General features: G+C 34.3%; 2 protein-coding genes and 1 long non-coding RNA gene across 9 annotated transcripts in view; 1 reads left to right on the top strand and 2 right to left on the bottom strand.

Annotated features, from left to right (window-relative positions):
• Nucleotides 1–1,733: 1,733 nt before the first annotated feature.
• LOC122359578 lies at nucleotides 1,734–13,663 on the bottom strand. Of its 6 annotated transcripts, none has more exons than XM_043259931.1 (15): nucleotides 10,727–13,662; nucleotides 8,420–8,486; nucleotides 8,186–8,290; nucleotides 7,911–8,042; nucleotides 7,688–7,813; nucleotides 7,445–7,519; nucleotides 7,173–7,205; nucleotides 6,829–6,908; nucleotides 6,482–6,503; nucleotides 5,453–5,479; nucleotides 4,749–4,775; nucleotides 4,653–4,679; nucleotides 4,555–4,581; nucleotides 3,534–3,575; nucleotides 1,734–3,441 (listed from the first exon to the last, which is right to left on the bottom strand). In XM_043259931.1, exons 1-15 carry the CDS (start codon nucleotides 10,730–10,732, stop codon nucleotides 3,398–3,400), a joined length of 840 nt encoding a protein of 279 aa, XP_043115866.1. In that variant the 5' UTR covers nucleotides 10,733–13,662; the 3' UTR covers nucleotides 1,734–3,397. The 6 variants fall into 6 exon arrangements, with proteins under 6 accessions (XP_043115866.1, XP_043115865.1, XP_043115871.1 ...); XM_043259930.1 differs by having other exon boundaries at nucleotides 6,482–6,506; nucleotides 10,727–13,660; XM_043259936.1 differs by lacking the exon at nucleotides 4,653–4,679 and having other exon boundaries at nucleotides 10,727–13,663.
• Nucleotides 9,186–12,627, top strand: LOC122359580. The gene is made up of 3 exons (XR_006252719.1): nucleotides 9,186–9,322; nucleotides 9,436–9,783; nucleotides 9,902–12,627. It is a non-coding gene; the product is annotated as an uncharacterized LOC122359580 (long non-coding RNA).
• Nucleotides 13,664–14,055: 392 nt separating the features above from the next.
• Nucleotides 14,056–19,869, bottom strand: part of aplp1 (amyloid beta (A4) precursor-like protein 1) — a 46,889-nt gene continuing 41,075 nt past the window's right edge. The window contains exons 11-17 of one of the 2 annotated variants that reach the window (XM_043259928.1): nucleotides 19,385–19,484; nucleotides 19,134–19,298; nucleotides 18,978–19,001; nucleotides 18,781–18,848; nucleotides 18,289–18,354; nucleotides 17,903–18,046; nucleotides 14,056–16,965 (exon numbers count right to left, since the gene is read on the bottom strand). In XM_043259928.1, coding sequence (XP_043115863.1) covers nucleotides 16,864–16,965; nucleotides 17,903–18,046; nucleotides 18,289–18,354; nucleotides 18,781–18,848; nucleotides 18,978–19,001; nucleotides 19,134–19,298; nucleotides 19,385–19,484 — 669 coding nt within the window. In that variant the 3' untranslated portion in view covers nucleotides 14,056–16,863. The remainder of the gene's footprint in view (nucleotides 16,966–17,902; nucleotides 18,047–18,288; nucleotides 18,355–18,780; nucleotides 18,849–18,977; nucleotides 19,002–19,133; nucleotides 19,299–19,384; nucleotides 19,485–19,869) is intronic. The other variant, XM_043259929.1, reaches the window with a different exon arrangement.

Below are 19,869 nucleotides of genomic sequence, written 5' to 3'. Positions count from 1 at the left end.
ACTGCTCGGTGACCACAATGCAGGACAACAATGATAGCCGCATTGGTCTCTTTAATATCCTGGACAGTAATGAGATGGTTTTACACAACTACAGGTTAGTAAACGATTCAAATATTTATGTTTTTAAAATACATAATGTAAAGTTATGTTTATATGCAGGGTATAAATGGCTTTCAGATTAGCAAGTTTTTTAAACCTCTCTTCACAACTTTAAGTAGCATCCCTTTGTGTGTAACATGTTTTCTGGAGTAACTGCATTTATCAGCAATTCACCTCTGAACTTGTTTTATCATTGCTTTCTTTTTTCTTGGTTACTCAGGATTTGCCACAAGGTACAGATGCAAACTTTGCAATTTCTTTTGCCTTTTTGCCAACTAAGTGTTTTTTTTATGCACGTATAAAACGACACAAACTGTCGTTTGTTACAGTTTGTTAATGTCGTAAATTGTAACATTTCTGGACATTCCTGTTGATGTTTTCATTCCCCACATGCTGTGACCATGTGACCTCTTTTCTGTCAGATTGTGTTTATTCTGTTCAGGTGTGTATCATTAATTAACGTCGTTATCTTACCCTTATAAAAGAAGAATTTTTGTGTTTTGTATCTTTGTGTGCTCCTCACCAGACCATACCATGACAGAAATGCAGCAGTGCTATTGTACTTTTCAGAAATTTACCTCATTACAATCACATACACCAAAATCACAGGCAGGCACTCGGAGTTGTCTAATTTACTTAACAGATTTTTAGTGAGGATTACTCCTGAGGGGACAAAGTGTGCAAAAACTAGCCATCTGTTAAAAAGAAAGATTCAAAACATAATCCGCATGTACGTATATCTTTGCAAAAGCTCCCTGAATTTGTGTGGAAAACATTTAACTAAGTGAAAGCATTTTTTGTTAATGCTTTAATTGCAAAGATGTAATTTGTTGAATTACTGAAAGTTTTGGAATAACCTGAGGGTCAATGGTAGCTGAGATATCGATTTTGAGTGTTACAATAAGTTCAAATATTTTGGGTGGTGGGCAGATTTGACACGTCTTAAAAATTTGACTTTTAAGTTTGTTAATATTATTGCTTGTTATATTACTGCCATATATTATTGCCAGGAGCATGGTTGAGCCCCCACTGTACAGAAACTAGCTGGCAGTATATATATATATATATATATATATATATATAATATATATATACACTGCCAGCTAATATACTATATACTGCCAATATATATATATATATATATATATATATATATATGAACTTATGAAGTGAAGATAATCTGAAGCATCTGGTTGCAGTCAGCATTATTCAGCATACTTTATTAGAGAAACATGTGTTGTAATATGATTTTAATAAGTAAATTGAAAGTCACCGTCTGTCATATTCCAATGGAACTTCTTCAACCGTTCTCTCCAGGTTTCTTTGGCTTCTGATGCTTCTTTCTTCATCTATCTTTGAGTTTTTGTATTTGCTTGTAAAGAAGCTGTTCCGGTATGAAAACACATCTCAAGGGTAGTATCTAGTAGCTTTGCCTGCACCGTTGGTGTATCTTACATCAGTGTTATCTGTCATTTTTTACTCTGAAAGTGGAAGGCAGTTTTGCTTTTCATGGCAAATTAAAATACGTTCCTTTAACAATTATAGTTAATAAAATTTTTATTTAATTTTGCCATTACGTGGACAATGGCACCTTATGTCATTTTAAAATGATCAGATTCATCTCACACATGCTCTTCTTTTTTTCATTATCTTTTATTCAAATAATACAAAAACAATAATATGAAGATCACAGTTACTCAAACTCAAAAAAACCACCACCAACAAAGATCAACTGTATTACCCATGATATACTAGACAAGTCTTGACAGTGGGGCAGAGCGGCACGTGTTGCATCAAAGCATTACTTTGTTTAAAGTTCTGAGGAAATGTTTTCATGGCTAACTCATGTTTCCTTGTTTACCTCTTAAATATTTGAGCCCATATACTGGTTCTTTTGTAGTTTTAAAGGTTCCTATTTTTATAGTGTAAATGTCCACATTACATCAAGTGTTAAAGTCTCTCTAACTCAAAAGGAACAAACTTGGAGGGTTATAGTTTCTTAAAGAAACAACAAAAATAATACAATATAACTTCTTAGCATTTCTTACAACATAACTCTTACTCTTAATTGGTTTTAATAAAATAATAGAAAATTAACCGACATGTACTATTAATGTAATGTAATATATATATATTACTTATTTATTCTAATGATTACTCTGAAGTATTAAAAACCCAAGCATTTATTTATCCTCCCCCTCAAAGTAAGTGTTTTTTGAGGGGTGTGTGTCACTTACGGGATAAAATGAGTTTCGGTTATTTGCAGCCAAACAGTTCTATATAACTCAAAAATAAAATGCACATATAGCAATGGGTACATGAGGACATCTAAGGAGGTGAATAAAAACCTTCACAATTAATATGTTTTATTTATTAAGTAATTACTATAATAACTACAAAAAAAAATCTAAAAGAGAGATTCAGTAAAGAATATAGTTTTATTTTACAATGATTTTTGGTCCTTTTTAAAGGATCCAGTTACAAAACCAATTTAATTTGTGCATAAATAACTTACACAGTATAAATATAAAAGTATAAGTAAAAATAGGCAATAACCTGCAGCAGAGAAGTGACTTGAACATTTAAATACACACTTAATGACTTGATGAAAGCACCTTTACTAAACAAAATATATGCAAAGATATAGTGTCTCATGTAACAGCCCCATAAGCAGTAGTGTAAAGAGTAGGCCCACCCCCAAACCATACTTGAGTAAAAGTACAGATACCTTACAGTGAACATTGTAGTCACCAATTCCAAACCAACTTGATTTAAAAGTATTAAGAGCATCTTATTTTAACATTTAAAGGAATAGTTTACCCAAAAAATGACCTCATATGCTACTCACCCCATTTGTCCTGGCTCTTCCAAGCTTGGTTATGGAGGTTATGTGAAATATTTTTAAAGCTAGAAATATTTTTTGTTGCAAAAACTCACCAATCCGTTTCAGAGGACATGTTACAACCCCGAAGGCATATAAGTTTTAAGTGACAGTACTTGCAGATTTATGAAGCTTCAAAATAATGGCCACTATCCACCCACATTACCAAGCTTGAAAGAGCCAGGATAAATAAAAAAAACAAACAAAAAACTCATCAGTTCATCTGAAAGAAGAAAGTCATATAAACATAGGAAGGCTTCAGGGTGAATAAAATATGGCGTAAAGAAGCACTGAGTAATTTGCACGTAAAACAGAACCTCCCAAACATTTATAAATTAACTTCAATTATTCGGAAATTTGCGATTTGATTTGCTGTGCAAAAAAAAAAAATAATCCAGAATGGCCACAGAATACACTTTAACTTTCCCTGTTGTTCGTATCTTCACTTTCAGGGCGGTCTCCTGCAGTTGATAATAAGCAACAGTGATATATACTTCTTGTTGTTCATTTAATTAGTTACACTTCTTAATGTATAACACTTTCACTGTCTTACCAAGTAGAAGTGAAACTTGTTCTGGAGGTCTGAACACAGCGGCTGAAAATGAACAACAATTACGTTATACATTTGTAGTGGTGTTAGAAGCTGTTTTCTGCTTTGAAGGTGTTAAACCAAACAGTTACTGGTAGTCATTTACGTAATGTACTTTTTTATGTCAACAGAAATTCATACAGGTAAGTAAAATGCTCATTGTTGGGCGAACTGTCCTACAAATTAGACTGGACTGCAAACTCCAGTAATCCATGCACTTTAAAAAATAAATAATTCTTTGGGTGTCTTCTTTTTGGTTCCATGTGCAGTGCAGCAGAAGCTGTGCATTCTTTTATAATGTTTAATCGCACATGAAAAGACTAGTTGGTTGTTAGTAAGAAATGGATTGCATAGAGACTAGTTTGGGAGTGTCCTCGTTGGGGAAAGGCTGATTAAGTAAAAATTAAGGACGTTTATTCCATAAAGCAGATGATTTATAATTGCAGTTTAGTTTTATTTAGAATGATGTTGGTGGCTTATTGAGTTTTATTGGATTTAGTGTACTCTACTGCCAGTACTGAGACTTGAACCTTCAATTTGGGATTACAAGTCAGACTCTCTAACTATTAGGGAATTCATGTATAGTTAATGGTGCTATATTTATTACTGTATTCAAGAAGCCAAAGAAGCCAGCTCATATGAATCTTTACCCCCTATTTACTATACTTTTTAGAATATATACAGAACATCTTTTGTAGTACATTAACTGCAATCCATTCTGTTGTTTACATCTGACCACGCATCCGGGTAACTGAATAAACTCTAGGTGATTGACTTACGATGTGTTGGATAATTTGTAGTTTTGTTGTGTAATTTAGTGTCAACTTTGTGTTTGAGTTATTGTTTTATTTCGTTTTCTACTATACTTTTTTATTCTTAGAATTTTACTGATGCTAATGTTGTAGTTTACATTCACAAACATACACTGTTGTTGCTGTTTGGATGATTGGGTTACATATAAATGTATAATTTTAGTCTTTCTTACCTGGTTCAGAGTCATCTACTTGAGCATCTGAAAATGAACAATAATTACACTTGGATAATAGCAATGAATGTATCAACTATAGCTTTAGTCTTTCTTACCTGGTGGCGGGTTATTCATTGGACCATCTGAAAATAAACCACAATTACACTTTCCAATTAAAACTTTTTAATCAATTAATTATAAGTCTTTCTTACCAGGTGGAGTATTATTTACTGGAGCACCTGAAAATAAACATGAATTACAATACATTTTCATGATGATGGAAGATAGTAGTTTCCTTTTAACACTTGTAACAATGTGTCAATTTTATGGCATTAAAATGTATTTTACTTCTTCACGCGTCTTTGAGAATTTGAACTTTTATATTGATATGACTTCATATCTTTGAATTGGCTATGTAATCGACATAATGCAATTATGCCCGATTACTAATTAATTTTAAAATATGCATAAATCTAAGGCAATTGAGTAGTGTGAAAAAACATATGATTATTTATTACTCACATTCTCATTTTGAGATCACTTTGAGTATTACATACTTTTTTCTCATTTTGATAACATTTGTTAACATTTTAAATTTAAAGAAAATGATCCCATATCTAAAAAGCACAGAACACAATAAACTGTTATATTTGATTTATTCTGATCTCTTCTAAAATCTTTTTTTGTCTTGTAGGTCAGCGGCAGCAAGTTGATCATAGCCAATGTTTAAATAATTTAAATTATACTGATGCTAATGTTGCGTTTTACGTTCACAAATAAACTTGTTGCTGCATTTTAAAGTTTCTGTTGACTATGTCAGGGATGATGGGGTTACATATAAACGTATGAAGATGAACAACAATTACACTGGGATAAGAGCAATTAATGTATCAACTGTAACTTTATTTTTTCTTACCTGGTGGAGGGTTATTTACTGGACCATCTGAAAATAAACAACAATTACACTTATCAATTAAAATTGAGGGAGCATAATTTAGGTAGATGCTGTTTCCTGGTGACACTTCCTGATGTATTTAATTGTATGGTTATTATTTTACTTCTACAGAGAACAGCTTCTACAGGGACTATTTACTCCCCATACAGAGATGTAATCTGTTTGGGGCCAGGCATAAAAGTTTATGACCCTTTTGTTCTTGTAGTATTTAAGGATACGTTACAAATCAGTCACCGTGATTTGGTTTTCCCTTTCCTGTTCTCGTTTTGTAATTTGTGTTCATTGAGGTCCCGGGGTTTGCGCTATGCTGTATACCGTTGGATTATATTAAAGGCCGTTGAAGTTTATTCAGTGTTTCCTCGTTCCTAAGCATTAGCAAAGTGTGATAAAACAGCCGACCTCAATTTTCGCATTTATCACCCATTTATCACCCACAATGAAGATTGTTGCCATAGTTTCCGGGTAATACTAACGGAGTATACAGTTAAATTGCCAAACATGACTAAACATTTCGACCACAAGGACTTATCATTATATGATATGATAAAATGAAATGTTAATTGACATGAATATTTGCTTTTGAGAGATGAGCTAAGGATTTTGAGTAAGGTACATGCTTTTGTAGGCGCATTATGTTGTGCTCTTTGTACAAATTGTCTTGAAAAATACACATACTTTGATAATATTTAGGATGATTCGAGAAATGAATCAGAGCGACTGAGAAAAACTACAAATCCAGATAAAGCATCAAACCAGCAGCCAGTTGAACTGCACGATATGCAAGCAATGTACAATGCTGTGTCCACATCCGCACAAGAATACAGACGTGAGAACAGTTAACTGAACCAAACGTCTTTCAGGACTTAACTTTAGACTCTAGATTTATCCATGCTGATCGTGTGTGCAACTCAGTGTTCACCTTAAATGTGTAAGTTGATACAAGTTCATTTATAAAAGGATGAAAAAAAAAAGATTTCAAAACATTCATACCTTGTCTTTTACATTTCATGTACTTCTAGAATGAAAAGAAAGCATTAAATTCAGTGGCAAATTATTAGAATCATATACGGTATAAATGTACGAACTCTAAATAAACATCTAAAACATCATAAAACATCAAAATGTCTTGGTTTGGCACATACACTTGGCTGTTTATTATTTTTAAATTACTTCAACTGTCAATGGTTATTTCTAAAAAATGTTTTTTCCCTCAAACTATTTAGATATGCAAAGTAACTATGCGATTATATTTGTAGAAAATAATTTGAAATATATTTACAATTTAATATAGAGTTCTATGCATATTATCCTATAATATTATTAAAAAAGTTTCTTACATAAACCAGAATTATGACCACCAGAATTGCAACAGCCGCAACAACTGCTAGGGAACTTATCACTGGTATACACTGTATCTCTGTAAGAAAAACAGAAATGAGAAGAGGGACAAATATAAAACCAAAAGTATAATAAAGTATAATAAGATATTGACACAATGTAATGTATAAGTTATACATTTTAAGACTTGACTCAGGCTTCAGGCTTGCGAATGTCTCTGATACATAATATGTATTTGTTGCTAATATTTCATTAGTATCTAATTGTATCTAACATAGTAAGGTCGTATTAACATACTAGATAATATTGTGTAATATATTGTGCCCCATAACACTTTTCATACCTGGAGTGCATGCTTGAATGGTTTTTGCCTGTCCTGGGTTAAAAAAAAAAAAAAAGCCATACATTACGTATTTATTAACACAGTACAAATAAATGCAAAATAGTAATAAAAAAGCTGAAACATGAAGAGATGAATATTGCTTTTTGTGTTGCCTTATGGGGGCTGACATATGATGACATATTAAAATACATATTGCCATCAGTAAATGAAATGCCAGTAGGTCTGAGAGTTACATATCAATCAGCAGCATGACATAAAATGTTCAGGTTTACCTTCAGTGCTTTCTGATGTGCAGTTTATGTTTCCATTGATTGGAAATTTCTCATTTCCATGGATGCATTTTTCAACTGAATGAAGATGCATAGCTGTTGAACAGCTGTTATATATATATATATATATATATATATATATATATATATATATATATATATATATATATATATATATATATATATATATGCACACATATAGTGGTCTACCTTAAATATACAGATATAGATTTTATCGAAACTCACTGTTGTGACTGAACTTGCATACAAGGCTGTTGTTGATTTGCCTCATTCCACAGTAGTCTTGTTTGCACACATGTTTAATGTGGACCATATCTTTACATGATGCACTTAACACGCATTCTATTTTGTCTAAGAAAAAAAAATTCAGTACCTTACAACGCCGTAAGGTAATTTTGTATATCTTAGATTTACTGTCTCAGAACAAATGTTAAAACATTTTACATACCTTTGTATAAGTCACATTGTATATAACCAAGCAAATTGTTTACAAATTCTTTTTCATCAGTCATTCCACATTCTTCTAAGGAGTTACATACAATTTTGTTGTTATGAATGTCTGTACACTGCATTTGTAAAGCTGGGGAAAACAAATACATTAATCATATATTTAACAAATACCTTAAATAAAGACGTTTCAGAAATACAATCACATCTGAACAAACTCAATCATGAAACAAAAGCATTGAACTTTTATTAAACTTTAGAAGCAAAAAGACTTACTGTCACAAGCTGTTAGGCTGATTTCCAATTTACATAAATCTCCTGTACAGTTTTTCATATGTTCGTTATTTTCAGTAGTGCACGTAAAATTCAGACGTTGAAAATCTGAAATGTTAATATATGGCACATATTTTAAAAGCAAGCATTATTTTTTTTTGGTTAAATTGTTACAAAGCTAACCACATATGTAAGATACAGTTGTTAAGACTGATATAAAACAATCTGTAAACTTACCAGAGAGAACAAAAGATATTCTGCAAAGAAAGATTAATAAGCTGATACTCAAAAATCTCTTTGGGCACTACAAAAAACAAAAAGACAGCAAATTTCAGTTATTACAGTTAAAAAAGGCTTGTGTCGTGTGGCAACCGCCTTACAGGACAACGGCTCTCATGCGTGAATCTTTTCTCTCACTTTAAAGTAAAAAATGTAAAACCAAAGCGCCCTCTAACATCATTACAACATGACCGGTAACACATTGCTGTGAGGCTCTTTATGAATCTTTTGCTGTCAAATTCAATACAGAGTACATATGCATATGCAATACAAATATACATATGTAATATAAATCTGCATTACGCCAGCATTTTCCAAAAAGTAGTCTGTAAGGGGTAAGTTTACTCTTTCAGCCACTAGGTAGAGCCACTAGGAAGTGTTCACTTCAATGAACTGATTCACATTTTGGTGTTCTACAATTACAATGTTTGTGCACATGATATTTTCTTAAGTTTCTCAGCTCAACAGCCCAGTCTCTGGTCAAAGAAATAGCCTATATATATATATTGAATGCACACACACACACACACACACACACACATATATATATATATATATATATATATATATATATATATATATATATATATATATATATATATATATATCAGCCTCAATAAAGGTCCATCAGAAAAAAATATGTTCTTTTTATTTCAACACTGTTATTTAAACAGTGCTTGCAGTTTGCTTTTCATCTGATCACATGCTTTGAAAAGGGCAAGGCTTTGTGGTTTTGCAATGCTTTAGTGTTGCTTGCTAGCTGAAAGCAAACACAGTGAAAACAAAGACGATCCAAAGGTGCTGGATTACAGATAAGTGAAGCAATGCATTTCAGATCATTGATACTTGTGTGTTATTTTGGTAAGAAGGATATTTGCATGTGTATTTTTTCAACAATACTGATTTCTGTGAGCTTTAAAAAAAAAAAAAAATTTCAGTTCAGTTTTTGATATATAGTTTCTCTTGACTTTTAGGGCTTGGATTAACAGAAGTGCAAATAAAGCAGCACTCTTTAAAAAATATATATCAAGTGGGGGATTCAGCAGTTCTCCACTGCAACCTTACCAGTGACAAAGAAATGGTTAGAGGCTGTACTATGATGTGGAAAATTTGGGATGCAAATGCAAAAAGCCACGTACGCATTTCAAAAGTGCAAAAATATAAACACAGAGTTAACTTTTCATTTCAAGGCACTTTTACCTCCATGACCGTAACCGACCTAATGGTTACAGACACTGAAAATATATTGTGCACAGCGACGTGTTTCGTTAATGAGGACATCCGATACATCGCCAGTAACGGGACAATTCTAATAATTACAGGTTTGTTTGGAAAATGATAAATAGATTAATAAATGAATGATAAATAGACTAATGAATAGATCTTTTACATTAATATATGGTTATAATGTATTTTTATTTTTTTTAATTTTTTTTCCAGAACAAGAATTAAACACCACAGAACAAGAATCCGCGCTTGCAGCTCCATGGTTGAAATATCTTTTTTTCTTCATTAATCTTCTGATTTTCACCATTGCACTGGGAATCTTAATTTTTGTCATGCGAAAAAGGAACAGAGCGAAATGAATCTACAATGAATGTGCATGCATGTTCAACAATCATTTTAACAATAACAGCAATACACAATAGGCTTTAATATGCTTTGATTACTATACTTTATGCAGCCCTCTTGTTCTGTAGCATTGTTTGGGGTGAAAAAAAATCTTTGTTACACACACACACACACACACACACACACACACACACACACACACACATATATAAAATTCCTCTGACCTAAGCATATATTAAAGCTTGCACTTCACAAAACAGTTGTGTGTATATAGGATCAGAGAGAACAGAATAATGAAGAAACAAGCATTGCGAGACCCATTACAACTTTCTCCATAAAATAAAGTTAAAATCTCTGACTGTGTTATATGTTCCAAAGACAAATTACATGTCAGCACTACGCTAATAGTTTTATACGCAATTAATCGGCATAAATTCCTCGTGAGGGAGGATAACGCTGCTTACAAAGCAACCGATATAGAATTATTCGATTGCATCTCTCGCTTCATGGTTATGCAAGGCTTAAAAAGTAAAAAGAAATGAAGAGGAAGTACAGAATGTTTGCTGAAAATCACGGCAGAAAAAACTACTAAACTACTAAACTACTGAAAATAATAAAAATCACAATGTTTCCACTACAAACGTACAATGGAAAATGTATTAAAAAAACAATTATGACTAAAAAGCTACTTACAGTCATGGTGCCCTTGAGAATCGAAAGTAAAGAAAAACGAAAGCAACCATTTTCTTTTCTTTTTTTTTCGGTGGGAGGGAACGTTCTTTCATTATATGTGCATCTATCTATATTTTGGGTTTCTGGGCAGCTAAGCCGTGTTCGCGATGAGCAGTCAACAAACTGTCTATTTCATTAATTTAACATTTTAATATTTGGGGCATCCAAGTTTGCCATTTGAAGTAGTAGTAGTAGTAGTAATAATAGTAGTAGTAGTAGTGCAAAAGTTACTTTCACTGGTAATTAGTTACTTCAAAATTATGTAACTCGCTTACTATTTGTAAGAAGTAACTAGTAACTAGTAACTATAACTAATTGCTTTTTGTAGTGACGTGCACAGCACTGGAGGCCACGCCCTTCCCTTCCCCGAGATATGTTGATGCGCGCGCCTTTGAAAAAACAGTTTCCCCAGGTGAGAAGGTATTGCAGTATCTATTAATAGTTTTCTGTACTTTCGATTTCTCCCAGCATGGGGGCAGGAGACTTGTCAGCAAATAAATAGGAAAAAAAGTAACTGATATATTCTTGTACATTAAAAAGTAATGCATTACTTAATGCTTGAAAAAAGTAATATTATTACGAAACCCCCCAACACTGGTAACATTGCAATCTCATTTTTAAATTTTAAAATAAAAAGAATTTCTTTTCAATAAAAATGAATGAAATAATCAAAGTTGAAGATAAAGTATTGGATAGAGTTAGGGTAGGTGGGTGTAGGGTGGGCTTTATTGTCCCAATAAGGTTGTCAACCATGGCATCTATTTAATAATTTAAATCGGAACATCCTCTTGTTTTCTCTCTCGCTTACTGTTGCTGTCAGGAACTATTTTTTAAGGACCCTTTTTTAGGACTGCATTTAATAAACTTTAAGTTTTAATATCTTGTATTGTTTGGTAACTGTTTTATAAACCCAATAAGCTACGAGAGGCCATGCTTAATCATTAATATGGCTTTCAGCCATGATTTTATTTACAATACAGCACAGCCTTTTTTTTGTACCTTATTGCTTATATAGATACCCTATTAGAGTGCTCCATGCATATAGTTTCGGCCGCCATGTTGGAACGGTGAACTTCAACTTGAGGTCAAAAAATATTTTGTTGAATAATTGTGACATTTTAATTGTGACCTACAAAGCATTCAAAAGTAAATGCTTTGTAGACTGATTAGAGTTAACAACTTTTTTTTTTATCCAAACCTGCTTTTAAAAAAAAGCTACAGTATAATCAGTTTCTGACGATGTGCACAGTCATCAGATTGTCTTTTTCTTTTCTTTTCTTTCTCAGCTCTCAACAGTGAGCTTTGCATACTGTGGTTAAGAGACACACAAAAGCTAAATGACTTGCAGGGGTTGTTGTCAGCAGTTTGTTAGTACAACTGCAGTTTGCAAAACCCATATGTTTGTTTCTTCATGGGTCGCGGAAGCGAGAGGAGGGAGGGACGAGGTGGATGGTTGGTGCTGGTTAATAGCAGAATCACAGTCATTTAGGAATTAGATTAGTGGTGTGCGAATTAAGATCACGATCTTACAGTGATAAAACGTGCAAATATATGAGCATTAATGCCTGTTTTAGCCCACTTCATATTTTTTTTTGTGGTTGGGTGTTTTAATCACAGTATACATACTGTGAGGTTATCACTTATATATCTTTGTTTTTGATACAAAACGGCCACGGTATAGCAATAACAATTTACTAATGCACTTATAATAATAATAATAATAATAATAATAATCTGTTTGTCTGAGAGAGAAAGAGTGTTAATTTTTTAGTTCATTTTTTAGCTGAGACAAGCCTGTGCTTCCTGTCATGATTAAGACTATTGTGTCACCCACCCCAGATATAAAAATATCACTCTGCAAAGGTAACACAAAAAAAACACGAACAAAACCTGCCACAATCATCTATCTCACTTTCACTCACTTTTTTATTGAATATTAATTTGTACATTTGCCAAACACAGTCACGACCACGTTCTGATTAAATCCAACTCACGGTTAACTAAACTTTTTAAGCTTCATCCCAGTTCTGTTAACAATTTATTTTATTAAATCTACTTTGTTGTAATTGTTATAATGAAAATACAATAACCTAAACTGTCCTCAAACTGAGATCATGACCGAACTGTTAGAACATAAAAGAATGTTTTCTTTTTTTCAGGTGGTTCATCCTCAGTCTTGCTAATGGTATTTTGGTATCTTGCTCTTTAATTGGTAAATAATGTCAGATCCTTTACCTATGTTTTTTACTTATATGTTTATGACATATGATTCTGTATATGGCCCATGTAAACATTGTCACATTCTTTACTTGCGTAGTAGAAGTAGTAGTAGTAGTAGTAAATAATAAAAGCTCACAGAACAAAAATCGTGATCAAGATAAATGAAAGATGGATGAAAGGGTTGGTGCTATAATATCCAAGAATAATTATTTTGCTGCTTTATATTAAAGGTAGTTATGGGCTTAGTTTTTTTATGGAGCTAAAAGATGAATCATACTATGTTTTTACCCATTTTAGACTATGCCGTTAGTATTTACATGCATGCTTCCATATATTTAGCTACTAAAAAGGCTGGACAGTGTTTCATGCTGCATTGTGTTTCATAATTTTTTCACGTACTTACCACTGTCTGCTGCACAACAATGTAGGTTGGCCCCCCTTACATCGAAGAAGGAAATCACATATGTTGTTGTTTATTGTAAAAGCATATGCTTACTAATCTTTTATGCTTGTGTAGAAGTAACTACCTCTCGGCCAGATCTTCAATTGGGCTTCAAGTGCATGGGGTGCATTCTGAATATGAAACGTCTGCTTTTTCTTACTATGCCTCTTGGTTACTTTTACATTTTGCAGGCCTTTTAATCTCAATGGGACTTTCCTAGATAAATAAAGAATAAATAAATAATGCATTGTAGTTGTGTTGCTGTCTGTGCATGGTCAGAAAGCTCTCAGAATTCATCAAAACTACCTTAATTTGTGTTCTGAAAGTTCCTATGTGGGTTTGGAATAACATGAGGTTGAGTAATTAATTACAGATTAAAAATTTTTGGGTTAACCATTTTTTTTGCAGTTTGCATTGTATCCAACCTTCACCCTTTCTTAAACTGAACTAAACTTCTTTGGTTTCGTCACGTTTTGTGGGGAATGTAAACTTAAGCTGAGATAAAATTACCGGATGACATAACTGACATATAATTCGCCTGGTTGATAAAAACTAGGTGCTTGCTGACAGGATGATGTTGCTCACAATAACAACTAACATTCCAAAAAGGGATGAGCCACAGTCCAACTGTGTGGGTCATTTATAATTTTATTGTTGATTCAATGCAAGTACAACAAGCCAGATCGGTTCACAGGTTGCTTGCTCTTACAATACATGTCAATTAAAAATATAACACATTAGTTGGGCCTTCCAATCATATCCAGAACTTTTCTTTGGTGAAATTCAGAATGATTCGAGATCAGCTTATTTCATTGCATTGGTTTCAGTAGCTTAAAGCACCAGTTCATCAAATTTTCAAAGCTCATCAAACTTTACTTTTAACCAATTGTTTTACATTATCGAGCTGTATCTTCAATACACGCTAGTAGTTTGAAAGATAAAACTGGGGTGTGTAAGATGTTCGACACATTATGTAGGCTAAATGGCTTTCCATCGTAACCTCCACTTTATTGATTCTTCTGCAAGACGTAGAAATATTTTGAAGTACTGATGAATGGACACAAATGAATCAATCTGGATACAGTTGTGCTCTCGGTTAATTAGTTTCGTTTTCAAGCATGAGACCCGTTCAGTGTTTACAGTCCAAATCTATGTAGCAAATGACCCAAACTCCAATTAATATTGACTTAAATAAAAAATACACATAATTACATCCAAAACACAGCGTTGAAAAAGGCAATAATGCAGCAGTTAAAACATCCGTAACTTCGTTTACATTTCTATTGGTTCAGGATAAGAGAGGGAAGGGTCATCTCAACCAAGAGAAGACACTTACGAACTTAAATTCGATCCCAATTGAATACACTGTCCTAAATCTACCCGATGCTGGTACGAAATCTATATAAGAGTCCTAAATTAGGGCATCAAACCACAATTTTAACTCATCGCAATTCATAAATACACATCAGAGCGATCAAATCAGCAGTAGGCCGTTCATGTTTTGCTTTAAGTGCCATGAGCTCCGGTGCAATGTGTTGAATTAGGTCTAAATGAGGATTTATGAGTCTATCGATGCCTTAAAAAATAACTAGCGTGTCTCGAGAGGTTTCCATTCGATGTGTGGTTAAACAAGGGTTTTCTGTGGTTTGGTTTCAGTTCTTATATGTTCAAAATGTTGCACAACAAAGGAAGACAAAAAGGCAATCAAATACAAACAATCATGTCATACGGTTTGGTGTTTCTTTACTCAGAAAAAAATCTGTATATATCTTTTTCTTAAATAAATAGGTTTCACAGGACAGAGTTTGGTTTGGTATAAAAGTGTAGGTTTGGACTGAAGTAAAGATAAACACAAACGTATCTGGCCCACATTTTGGTTTCACTTCTGCTGATATGTCACTTAATATTTAAACACAGGATGATGCCGTATTCTTCTCAAAAACCTGTTTGTTCTACTAATAAAAAGATTTAGAGCAAGACATGTCCTTTCTACGACAGGCTAACAGTAATTGTTGCGTTTATGTTATTTGTGTCACAGCGACAGACACGCAAAAATTTGATTGAAAATTTCTATCATGTACTAGAACAGAAATGCATTAGACAGACAACTCTAGGACCCTCTAATATAAAAAAAAACACCCGAATAAAACTTGATTTTCAAGACTTAGTGACACGTGTACAGAAACTTAAACCAGTTCTGGAATCACATCTTGTCAGTCAAAGTTGCTTACCACGTTTCGGAGGTGACACTGGTTTCAGTTACGCAACACAAACCCTCGACAGTTAAATCAACTACTGTATGAAATCGGAACGATTAGCTAAGCTAAGCTAACTAACCTACGCTCTAACCGCCGCGGTGTGTTCGGAGGAACGTGAATGGAGCCTATGTCTACCGAAGATACATTCAGTCAGGAGTTACTGTGTCATTTTCTTGTGCTGGTTTATACAACAGTCCGTTTTCATTCAGCCATGTTAGGAAATGTTTCGTTCTCTGTGTGAGCAGCACAAGGTCATCTTTACGTCCACACGTTGCGTCGATACAAATTAATGATAGAAACGTCTATTCGAGTTACGTCTTTAGTTATGTACACGTCATTGTTGCACTGTGATATTTTCATTTTTATCAAAAAGCAAGAAACAGGACCAACACAAGTACATTATAGCATCATACACCAAATTTCGCATGCTTTTCTTTACGCGTATGGACTTCAGATTACTTAGAATTGACTTTTAAAGAAGCAATACCAGAAAAATATTCTAAGCTTTCGGGTAGTATTGTTCGATGAACGTTCGTGGTACATTTAAAACACTGATTCAGTTTCTTACGGTGTGATCTGCGACTAACAATCTACCAGAATGTCAGACGGATGAGTTATACGTGAATACAAACCTCGTTCGTTTTATGTCTGAAGTCAAACAGAATGAAGCTAGCGGTCTAAAATGACTCGAATCTATAACTAAGTCGTCTTAGAGGGTCAAAACATCTTCCGGTGAACTCAAAAATATATCATTCGTATCACAGTTTCACCATGAAATAAACTCTGCTTCGAAAATAGAAACGACGAGACAAACTCACTCAGCTTCTTTGAAACGCATAATTCATTCGTAAAAGAAAGTGTGACGCTGTTCCAAGATTTTAAAATGGCCGAACATGCTCGGCGCGGCCACACCCTCATGAACGAAAGCAAAAACCGGGGGATAAAGGAGCTTTCGGTGCTCTGCTGATTCTCTTATTAGTGTCTCTCCCTGACGAGAGAGTAGTATGCAAACATTTTACTACAAACTCCCTATTTGCGTGCCGGGTTTGTTGTACATTTTGAACATCGGTCATATAGACATACATACAGTACGAGGGAGAGGGGGTTGCAGTGGGAACCCCAATCGAAAAACGGGAGGCGAGAGAGGAGGGCATGGCCTTGAGACTGCACAGCCCTCCTCAGTTCATTTGCTCGAAGAATTTGTAAGTGGGGTTTTCGTAGCCGTGATTCTGCATCTTATTCAGCTGTCTCTCCTCGGGGGTCAGCATGGGGTCGACCTGCTGGGGAAGAGACGGGGAGATGGGGAAAGCATCGCTTAGAATGGAGCGTAAGTGAAATGAAATGAGAAAAATTAATAAACGGAAACATCGTGACACGCCGGCCGTGAGCGAATCGCGAATAATTAAGGCAAGAGATTTGAGCAGGCTTCCCATATGGAAAAACTTTATCAAATGTAACGAGATTAGAGACTTGTGTGGCCAACCGCTATACAAATGCAGGAAGTGCATTATGATGACCTACCATCATTATAGTATTATATAACCTAAATTCATACAGTGATCTACCATTTACTTATAATGGACTGATCTAAATTGACACTTGATTGCTGTTAGATTTTATTGCAGAGAGTAAAATCTTTTTGTATCTCTATTTTTAAATCTCAAAAATATGTATCTTATAAAGAGAGCTTTAGTTCAAGAGTTTACAAGAGTCTACAAAATAGAGGCAGATTGTTATTAATGTCCGCTTCAATATTTATTGGGTGAACAAATATTGAAAAAGAAACCCCAATGATGTTATTTATGATTCATTTAGGCCCTTATTTATCTTTTACACGTTTCACACATAAAAGAAACCTGTTTCGTAATCATTAATTATGAGATACTGTATGTACAACATGTGTAACTTTTTAGTCAAATATAAAACTTCATGGCTTGACTTTTCCGCTTATGTTTTTTACCATATCAAGTGTCAGATGCAAAATGATTAGAGAAGCAGCAGGAAACTGATTCAGAGGTTCGTTGTTTCCTCCTTATACTAAATATAACACATAAGGGTTCATGGTGTATTTTAACTAGGCCGTCACATTATAAAAACCAGAGACATTAACCGGAAGCCATAATGAGTCTAGGTTTGACCCAGTTTCTTGGTCTTGCTGCTATAAATGCAAACACAGTGAATGCCAGCAGTGATCCTCGATCCTCAACGAACTCTCACCTCCACTATGCCATGACTGATGGTTCCATATGGCTTACGGCGGACTAACAACAAGCTGATGACCATCACCATAGCGATGGCCACGGCAACCACCAGCAGCCCCACCATCGCCCCACGGTTAAACGTCTCCAAAACGTCCGGCTGCTGTAAAACAATACAACGAGTATAGAACATGCAAATCAGCACCTGAGGGCACATAACTTTATTTGCTTAAGACAAAGTTCATTTGTATCTGTTGGAGCTCAACTAAGCATATGGTAACTTTTGGTTAAGTGCCTAAATATTGGCTTCGCATCTGTGCTTAGGCTGAACTTAAAACTACAATGAGAAATATTTGGCGCAGTAAAGAGCTAAATTAAGAAAACTGAAGGGTTTTAGATGCTCACCAGCTCATCTCTCTGGATTTCTGGAGTCTTGTAGACCACTTGCTTCAGCTCTACAGATGTGTTGATCTGAGGAACACACAAACATGTGATTAAAAAAAAACCTCTTTAAATTCTACTCAGAATTCCACTCTCTACTAAATTCTGAAACCGTTATTATTTTTTTAACTTATCAAAAATATCATCTTCACTGATGGTGCCACTCAATGGTCAAACTGCAGCATTACTATTATTATAGTTTTTATTATTTATCATCATTAAAATGCTACAATAGTTTTTATTTTTAACCAAGTTTCATAATTCTAGTTGCGATATTTATCAGTAAAATTGCAATTAGATTTTTTCCCCCCAAAATCGCGCAGCCCTATCTGACATGCTAGGTCATGTGACAAAAACGCAGCATAACTACAGCTTTATATGTGGACTAAGTATGTATTAGGTAGTAAATAGTGTATACTATGCAGTATTCAGCATTGTGTCAGAGTTTATCCTAACCTTCTCCTCGTATTCATAAGTTGGTCCTCTCTCAGAGGTGGTGTAGTCATACTCATCCACTGATGAAACTGTGGACAGACAGAAATATAAATATATATTTATAACTATAAACACACATACACACACACACACACACACACACACACACATATATATATATATTACAGTAAATGTGGGAACACAGCTTTAGGATTTACCTTTCTTTTCGCTAGGCTGGGGGTCTACATTATGAAAAATTAAAGAGATAAAAGGATGGTTAGTATTTTCAGATAGTTAACATGCTCGGGAATGTTTTGTGTTAAGCATTTCCTTTGTCATGCTGCATGTGTTGTGTACAGATGTGGTTATTGTACCGATGCGTGGTGGGTAGGGGCGATTCTGAAAAGCCCTGTCTTCTTCCTCCTCGTCATCTCTCTCTTCTTCGCTCTCGGCAGGAAGCAGCTCTTCAGTGGTGCGCGTCTCAGAAAAGGAAGTGGTCATGAGCTCGCTGATGTCCCCCCTCTCTGTTCTCAACTCCTCTGCAGAGACACACAGTTTCAGTGGATGACTTTTGAGAGAGAGTGTTGACTTTAAGGCCACAAAGGATTACAAAAAAACATCTTACGGATCTCATCGTGAAGCTTCTCAGCCAGGCCGGGGACCTTGTAGAGCAGAGCCAGGCTCTGGTTCATTCTCTCTTCGATCACGTGGAGGTGTGTGTACACCTTCAAACACAGATATCACGTTACTTTCCATTCATTTTTTGCATTACTTGACATGACCAAGCAAATCTTTTTCATATCTGCATTAAAAAAAAAACCAAATGAGTAGTAAGACATTTTGGTTTCTATTCCTATCATCCAGTGTTAGGTATATCCAACCAGACTGAAATCTTACTGGTCCAAAATATTTCTTCACGCAATATATTGCAAACCTATGAAAGCCCATGTCCCCCCAAAACAAGGTTTATCTCACAATTCTGGAAAAATTTTGTGAGAATTTTAGATTTTTTTTCTCAGAATTATGTGATACAAACTCGCAATTATGAGTTATAAAGTCAGAATTGTGAGACATAAGTTCTGAATTTTGTTCTCAGAAATGTGAGATAAA

This window comes from Puntigrus tetrazona, chromosome 15 (assembly GCF_018831695.1).
Source record: "Puntigrus tetrazona isolate hp1 chromosome 15, ASM1883169v1, whole genome shotgun sequence".
Classification (NCBI taxonomy): domain Eukaryota; kingdom Metazoa; phylum Chordata; class Actinopteri; order Cypriniformes; family Cyprinidae; genus Puntigrus; species Puntigrus tetrazona.
This window is presented reverse-complemented; position numbering and strand designations above follow the sequence as displayed.

Coding starts and splice junctions, on each gene's coding strand:
- LOC122359578 (XM_043259930.1), bottom strand. Junction 7,814..7,910: donor ACAATGTGACTTATACAAAG/GTATGTAAAATG, acceptor TTTTTTTCTTAG/ACAAAATAGAATGCGTGTTA. Junction 5,480..6,481: donor CATGAAATGTAAAAGACAAG/GTATGAATGTTT, acceptor GTTTATTTTCAG/ATGGTCCAGTAAATAACCCT.